The sequence below is a fragment of the Nicotiana tabacum genome, chromosome 6 (genome assembly GCF_000715075.1).
Source record: "Nicotiana tabacum cultivar K326 chromosome 6, ASM71507v2, whole genome shotgun sequence".
Classification (NCBI taxonomy): Eukaryota; Viridiplantae; Streptophyta; class Magnoliopsida; order Solanales; family Solanaceae; genus Nicotiana; species Nicotiana tabacum.
Genome location: NC_134085.1, coordinates 45,383,059 through 45,392,138, shown reverse-complemented (window position 1 = coordinate 45,392,138; position 9,080 = coordinate 45,383,059). Strand labels below are relative to the sequence as shown.

General features: G+C 32.8%; 1 protein-coding gene across 1 annotated transcript; it reads left to right on the top strand.

Moving 5' to 3' along the window:
• The first annotated feature begins 474 nt into the window (after window positions 1-474).
• On the top strand, window positions 475-7,072 carry LOC107774381 (epimerase family protein SDR39U1 homolog, chloroplastic-like). The gene is made up of 13 exons (XM_075254715.1): window positions 475-764; window positions 882-944; window positions 1,068-1,143; window positions 2,082-2,141; window positions 2,508-2,626; window positions 2,876-2,920; window positions 3,046-3,124; window positions 3,377-3,438; window positions 3,545-3,647; window positions 5,858-5,918; window positions 6,070-6,140; window positions 6,425-6,564; window positions 6,739-7,072. The coding sequence occupies exons 1-13, from the start codon at window positions 675-677 to the stop codon at window positions 6,838-6,840; spliced, it is 1,071 nt and encodes a 356-aa protein (XP_075110816.1). The 5' UTR covers window positions 475-674; the 3' UTR covers window positions 6,841-7,072.
• The last annotated feature ends 2,008 nt before the right edge of the window (window positions 7,073-9,080 follow it).

Here is a 9,080-nt window from a genome sequence, read left to right as displayed (position 1 = left end):
AGACATTTTTTCTGAAAGAGTCTGTTGGTTGCCTATAAATACACAAGAATTTCCAACAAAGTGGTATAGAAAATCACAAGTATTATTGCAAGCTTTGTTGTATCCTGAAGAGAATTATTTTGTATTTCCCTAAATTAGTATACATGCGATAACTCTTCAAGGACAGTCGATTTTCACGCCTCAAAGCCATTTTTAATTATTATTTTCTAACATACCGACCAATTATCCATTTAAAATTATACTCTCTAGTCTCTCCATTTAAAGTCATAGTTTGAATTGACGTAAAGTTTAATAAAAAGAAAAATAATTTTAAATTTGTGGTCTCAAATATATCAATATATTTGAGTGGCTATAAAGCTTTTAAAAAATGTAGGAACATGTCAATTTTTTTGTACAGATTAATTAGAACTAATAGTATCCATCTTTTAGAAAAGTAAGGAGTAATATTTAAGAGTAAAGAAATGGAGAAAAAAATGCATTTGAAATCAATATGTTTGAAAGATAATAAAACAAAGAGAGGGTTCGAAAGGAGTGATGGGTGTGGCTCCAATTCCTACACGAACATCATCCTCAAATTTGCCCAAAACCAATTTACTTAATCACAAAGCGTACCATAGAAAGCACATTCATTATCAAGAACACCCAATTGGAGTAACAGTTAATTCAAAATTCCAATGGAGCTATGCAGAGTACCAGCTGCTACTACTGCATTTGCATGGACAAATTCCATCTCCTCTACCCTTCAACTCCCTCAAATTCTCTTTGTATGCATTCCCCCCACTTAATTCCTCATTTTATATAAAAAAAAGAAAGTATTTTTGACATTTGTAGTAGCAAGCAGCCTTAAATCATTTATCTGTTTTATTTTTCATTGAAAATAGGTAGGAGGTGGGTCTAAAAGATTCAGAATTTGGTGTGTGAATGGAAACATTGAGTCTCAGAAGGTATTGCTTATTCCACATTATTCAAATATTTGTATTTCGAAATTTTTGGTGATTGATGATTCCACATTATGTAGCAGTGCTTAAGTTTGTTGAGATGAAGTATACTTTTCTTTACTGGTTCAGGAAAGTCAGATGGTTGTATCAGTTACTGGAGCTACTGGATTTGTTGGGAAAAGATTGGTGCAAAGATTGCAAGCAGGTATTCCCCCCACTACGACCCCATTTGCGTGGCGGTTTGATTATATATATATATATATATATATATATATATATATATATATATATATATATATATATATATATATATATATATATATATATATATATATATATAGAGAGAGAGAGAGAGAGAGAGAGAGAGAGAGAGAGAGAGAGAGAGAGAGAGAGAGACTCTAATAAAAACGAAAGACTCTTGAATAGATATGCATCAAGTACCAAAAAGACCAATTAATACCAAGCTATTTGTTTCTTTATCAATTGGACCTACAATAAGTCAAGTCAATTGCAAAATTGGAATGTAAAAGTAACTAGTGACTAAATGTAGATACCAATCGATTTAGGACGATTGAATGAGGAAAGAGTGCCAACAAATTGGAGTGGAGGGAGTATCTGTAAACATTTAGGAAATCTCTGTGTGTGTGTGTGTGTATATTCCTCTTGAAGTAGGCTGAGGATGTGCACGCATGTGCTGCCTTCATTATACTGCTCATGGTTCTGCCCAGTTTATATAGTTCTTTACCATGACTCTAGAACTTGATTATGAGTCTGCACTCAGCATTGGGCCAGAAATTTTTAAGTAGAAAGGCACACTCCTTGTTTGCTATTGACTTGCACCATTATGGGCAGGTTCATAAGTCTTGGCATGTCCTTTTTTTTTGCTGATGAAATAGTTCAAGTACCAAGTGTGTCTGCTAAACTAATTGAAGCTGGTTAAAAATTTAAATTAATATTTTGGTTATAGGGTTGCTGCTGAGTTAACACTTCTATATAAGAGACATTGTCACACATGACGCTGTTCTGAATTGAACATGCCATAAGATGTGATTTTTCCCAACGATGGGTCACATAACTGTTATTGTAGAATATGCACGTCATTAATTAAGCTTAACTAGTCCTTACTTCTTGTCTTAAATGCAGATAAGCATCAGATTCGAGTGTTAACAAGGTCAAGATCCAAAGCACAATCAATATTTCCGGGTAAGAAGGTAATGATTGTTTTGATTCACCCACTGTACTTCAGCATTACTCTTTCTTCTGTGGAAAATGATAGCAATAGTGTCGGAAAGCTTAGACTGTTTTATAAGTAGAATCGTTAAGTAGAATTGTTCTAGCCTAAAAGAATGTCACAAGCTCACTGGTCACCTGATTTTTTATTATTTGTGCTTCTTAATGAAGTGTAGGCGCTTTTGCTACTCTTTTGTCCTACTACCTTCTTTTATTTGATCTTATGTAGGAAACAATATGTTGTCAGCAGACATTAAGACTTTATTTTGGTTATGTTTTCCAAATTGTGCTTCTTCATTTTAACATTTGACCTCTTCATATTCTTGTGGAAATGTGCAGTTAAAGATTTTCCAGGACTTGTAATTGCTGAGGAGCCAGAGTGGAGAAACTGCATTGAAGGTTCAACAGCTGTTGTAAATTTGGCTGGAATGCCCATTAGTACTAGATGGTCCCCTGAGGTATTAGGAGATCATTTGATGGCCTTGTATTCTCTGTCTCTCCTATTCTTTTTTGTTTCCTTTTCCAAGATATTTAAGGAAGACAAGTTATATACACCCCTATGGATAGATGCATTCTTACTTAATATCTTCATCCGAATATTTAAGATTTTGACCTTTTTGTATTGTATATTCCCCTTCGGACGAATGATCAGTAGTTCATTCTGCAATGTAAGATACATATATTAACTTTTCAATGTATCGCTGCAGATCAAGAAAGAGATCAAGCAAAGCAGGATTAGAGTAACCTCCAAGGTCTCCTCTTCTCTGTTAGCTTCACGCAAAATAGCATAGTGAAAGAGGTCAATTCATTTTAAGGATTTATCTATAACAGCAGAAGATATTGACAGGAATTTGAGAAATCTCTGTTGACCCTGTAGGTTGTGGATTTAATCAATAATTCACAGGATGATGATCGCCCCAAAGTTTTAATAAGTGCATCAGCAGTTGGTTATTATGGTATGGAGACCAAGTTCATGTATCACTTTGTTATACTGTTCATATATTGTTGTGTTGTTTTATTGTCTCCCAAAGAACTTCCAAACTAGAACTTGTAAGCATGCTAGCGTTCCCATAGCATCTCAAATATTTGTATGTTTATGGAGGATGCCAAGGCTTTCAGCCGCTTATCTTTTTAATGCTTTATAGTGATAATCGAATTCTTATGTGCATTCCATCTCCATGATAAATCCACCTGATTTCCGTACTCAGGAACCAGTAAGACTCGAGTGTTTGATGAGCAAAGTTCGTCTGGAAATGACTACTTAGCTGAGGTAAATCTGATGGGTTTTAACAGTTGCATACATATAGAGTATGTTATATCTTTTAGTTTTCATGTTTAATTTAGAATCTAATTTCCGGTATCTTGATTTCTTTTAGGTTTGTAGAGAATGGGAGGGAGCTGCACTCAAAGTCAATAAAGATGTCAGGCTTGCTCTAATTCGCATTGGTGTTGTCCTTGGAAAAGATGGTGGTGCTTTAGGTATGCTTTCTTTTTTATTCTTTTCATTTTGTTTTGATAAATAATAAAATAGGTATGCGTTTTTATTTATATCCTATTTCTACATTGTTGCTCTGGATTGTTACAATTGTGATTGAAAACAAATTCTGGAAATTTTATTCCTCTTTACATTAAAGGTTCCCCATTTCTGGCAGCACAATGTAGTTGATAGCAATTAAAGTAGCAACAGATTTGACATAAACACTAGATTGGATTGGATACCGAAGTAACACTATGTTTCAAGGGTGCTATGTTTCTTTTCTTTCACTAACTTTCACTTTGGTTGCATTTCTTGTTGGCCTTTGGGATCCAATGGCTCTTTATTGTCATACAAAACATCATTTCAATGCATCTAATATAACTCATGACTACAGTCAAACGACATCCTTATATAACAGTCATTCACAATAAAAGTCTATGTTTTTCTTCTAATCGATTTTTTATGTTTGTTTTACCTCTCTATAACAACTTTTTAGCGATAAAAACAGCATCCATCTTTATAATAGTACTCTCTTTGTAAATTTACCCTTCTATAACAGCCATGTAAAATTTCTAAGATTACCAATAATAACCCTAAATATTTAATTTGATCAAATTTATTAAAACTTTAATGCACCACTTATAATAAAAATTATTATGTTAGTACATACTTCCATAATTAAAATTTTTATTTAATTTGATTAAAAAATATACTTGTATATTTTCATTCCATTTTATAAAAGGTTCTATCATGCACAATGTCTAATATTTGAAGATCTGCACATACAATCTTTTCCACCTGACAAAGTTTCAATCTTGTATAATGCTTAAGATTTGACGATTTGCACATATCTTTTTCAAAGTTCTTCCATATATCTTGAAGGAATTTAATTTTCTAATAGCTTTTAAATGTGTACTTTAGAGTTAAAATCTTTGTACATTTAGTTATGAATTTTGTTAATAATATATTAGATGGCTTTAATACTTAATTAGTGAAATATGCACATCTTTCGAGATTTTAGATTTGAATAATTTCTTATCTATTATATGTAACATTAAAAAGTGAAAAAGATTATATTTTTAATAATATTTGTCTATAACAACCAGAAATATTTAAACGTCAAATGTTGTTACAGGTGTATTGCAGTCATTCACTATAAAAGCCTATAAATATGAGAATAACATTGTTGTTATAGAGAGGTTTTATATTCCTTTTACAGTTATATAAATCATCATCATACTATATTACAAGTGTGAAACCCAAAGTGTAAGATTAAATTACTAAAATACCCATCAAAACCTAAATGACCTTTTTACCCTTTACTTAAACACTATTTATGTAATATTTTTGTACCAAAAAGTAAACTTACATTCAATTTTGTACTCAAGCATCTTATAATAAATACGTAGGGGTAATAATAAAAGCCATTATAATGATGCTTGAAGATGTAGAGACTGAATGAATATTTTTAATACATGTACATATATAGTACACTAATCAAATGCATTCCTTTAGTTACACTCGAGAAGTGAGAAACCAGGTATATACAAATTTTTTATTCAAGTATCACATATCTTTAAGATCAAATTTTAGAGTGTATGAAGAGTTCTCTTTCATCTGCCATAAAATTAACTTATCATTGCTTTAAAAACTAAATTAACCTTCAACATTCATGTAGAAAAATGTAATTATAAATTCAGTTTACGAATTTTGAAAAGCTTTGTGCTGATTAATATGGATACATGTGTGTTGCACGTGAACTTAAGCTAGTTAATAAAAAAAGACCCAAGGTACTAGATATCTAGGGGGGCAACTCTTTTAGATTATGATGTTTAATTTCTGGAACCTCTTTTAACATTTTCCCCTTTTCCCTTTAAATTTTTATGGGACCCACTAAAATGTCAACTAATATTAACCCATAGTTTTATAAGTATAATAAATTCATCGCTAAAAACTTTAAAAGTCGAACGCCTACCATTTTAAATCTTGGATTCACTTCTGGGTGGGACAGGTGCAAATTTGATAAATTGTGTATTAGTTTTTTGGGTTTACTACAAGGTTTTTTGAAATTTTGAGGGAAAAGCGGGAGAGAGCGATGCCAACCTTCAGCTAAACGTGGATCCACCAATGATTGTAGACGGCATGTCTATGATCTTCAGATGCTTATCATCGTTTCACATCTTTCATATCTTCCTTCTCTTGATCTCTGCAGCTAAAATGATCCCAATCTTCATGATGTTTGCTGGGGGACCTTTGGGCTCTGGAAACCAATGGTATTGCCTTTTAATTTTGCTTATACTACAAATATTTCTCATTAATGTGGATCAGAGATATGTTTATTTGTATTAGCCTGTAGATGTTTGAATTTCAGGCAACATTTTCCCCCTTCTCACTTAGTAGATTTCTGCTGCCTTCACTATGCAGGTTTTCATGGATTCATTTGGACGACCTTGTAGATCTAATATATGAAGCTCTATCCAATCCATCCTATAAAGGTAAATTCATTGCCAGAGACGTCTATAGTATGTAGATTTCAGTCATATACCCTTTATGAAACTATAAGTTCCTATACGTTACTTAACACGGTCATTGATTATTAACTTTGCAACTTCCAGTAGAGCTTTCAATGACTTAAAGTTCGACTGAATAAGGATGACCTTTTTCCTTGCTGTAGGTCCTTTTCTGTGTTTGTATTTCTATCCGAACAGTAAGCTGATATAGATTAACAACTAACTGAAATTAAAGTGTAGTTAACTGACAGTAAGTCGGCCCATGGCAGGGGTGATTAATGGAACAGCGCCAAACCCTGTTAGGCTGGCAGAAATGTGTGAACAACTGGGATCTGTTTTAGGGCGACCTTCGTGGCTACCAGTACCAGAAATTGCACTCAAAGCTGTCCTTGGAGAGGGTGCATCTGTGGTAGGAGTTTTCTAACCTCAGCTTATTACCTATTTGTCTGATACTTCCCTCTATTAATCTTGCACAACTTAACTTCAACTTCCAGATATCCCTTTTCAATTCAACTTCAAATACTTTTTTTTTCCATTAACTTCAACCAAATATTGTCCAAATGCCTAGTAATGTGTATTTCAGGTGTTGGATGGGCAGAAGGTGGTTCCAACGAGGGCCAAGGAGTTGGGTTTTCCATTCAAATACCGATATATCAAAGACGCTCTGAAAGCAATCATGTCATGAGACAATCAATCATCAACCAATTTTCTATACATCTTGAAGTGGTCAACTTCATAGGGTCCAAAAGAGTATTGAGTTAATGCATTTCAATGGCGTGGGAGAAGAATGAAGAAACAAATAACTGTTCTCTTCCTTGTCTGGGCGTATCACTTTTTCCTAATTTTTTTGTAAGTCATAATTCAATTTGTAAACATCAAGCCTGTTTGAAAAGTATGTGCACCTTCATACCGGTCAACGCAAGTTCTCCATGCGTATTATAAATTGAGTCATTTACAACTAACTTTTCAAGAACTCTAGGGCGAATTCATATTGAAAGTTGCAGGTTAGGTGCAATTGATTTCGAATTTTCAACTCAAGCTATATATATCAGTTGAAGTTCTTTTGAAAAGTACAAGACACGTTTTCTATCTTCAAATGAGGTAAGGATAGACATTCAATTTGATGAGGGCACGTTTCTGCACCTTAATTTAAATTGATTGAATGGAATAGCGGATACCATTCCTGTAGAAGTTTAAGCTCCCATAATGGAGAAAGAACGAGAATGTGTCGAAGTGATCTCTTTTGACTGCTTACTGATAAAACCACTAAAAAATTTCATAAATTTATAACCACCTACCCTGGCCCCCTAACAAGGAAAATAAAAGGAATTTTCACCTCCCGTAGCAAAGGTTGATACCTTATTTATTTTAAATAAATATATTTTTAAAAAATTATATTTCATAGCTACCTTTTAATTTTTATAGTCAAATATCTATTGATGTCACCTCCTACCCTTAAGCCATAAAATACCCTTTGTATTATTTTTCTCTCTCATTCTTTCAGATTTTTCTCTACCCTCTCTCTCAACGCCAGTCTTTCTCCATGAATACAACCATGATTCTTCACTGATTCATCTCCATTGTCGAACGAAATTTTCATTATCAGTGGCCTGGGGCTCTGAATCTATCGAAATCAAGCCCTAGAGAGAAAGATGGAGGTTCGAAATTTGCTATTGAACGATAAATTGGGGCTGACAATGAAAATTCAGAAGATTGTTTCGAATTGAAGCTAGATCATAAAAGAAGAATCCAGTTGCACAGCAACAAACAGATCTACTATAATCAAGAAAAAGTTGTGAATAGTTCAGGTTTGTGGAGAGTTCCTGCTAGTCTACAACTACAACGACGAAAACCGACTCTCAACCAGAAGGAGATAGAAACCACCATCTACACCTAAAATGCTTGTGAAAAGACCCAAATAAACTTAAGAGGATTGCATATGGCGCAAGTATTTTTGAAAGGAATTTTTAGGGTAAATTGGGCTGACAATGAAGGTTCGAAATCTGCTATTGACGAGACGACATTAGGGTTATTCTTGAACAAAGACGACAGAGTTTAGGGCTCAGCAACTTGAAAAGTCTGTTACATTTTTTTCCATTATATTTCAATGTATCTCGCTATATTTCATATATTTCATTGTATTCATTGTCTTTTTATTCATTGTATTTCAATGTATCTCGCTATATTTCATATATTTCATTGTATTCACTGTCTCGCTATATTCCATGAATGTATTCATATGTTTTTTTTATTAATATAATTTATGTATTCAAATGTATTTATATATTCAGATTTATAATTGAGTTTGTTGAGTTATATTAGAAGTCTGTTTGTGTTAATTGATTCACTTTCCATTTAAAAACAACTGAATAGACCACGATTTACGCTATTTACGTTACTGTATTCACAAATACATATTGTGAATACAGTCGAATACAATAGTTGCCTAGCTGTACTCCACTGTTTCATGTTGAAATTTGCTACTGTATTCATGAATACAATAGCTTAAATACATTGAATACACTATAGCAAAATTGAAAACATAGCTATAGGAAGTAATATAGTAAATGATAGCTACTAGGGGTGTACATGGACCGAGTTGGTTCGATTTTTATCAAAACCAAACCAAACCAACTAGATCGGTTTGGATTGGTTCGATTTTGTCGGGTTTTCAGATTTTTTTGTTACATGAATATTATTTCAATCTTACTTTGTTAAAATTATAGATAAAACTTTGACAAGTGAATATATGTTTAGTAAATATAGAAAAAATTGACAAACATATGATCTATTAAAATATTCTAATGGGAGAATTTTTTTAGTAACACATGATAGTTATTTCTTAGGCGTCTAACAATAATTTTTCGTTAATTTATGCTTTCAAAGTTAATACATGAGAGGATCACAAATATTTCTACATTTTCT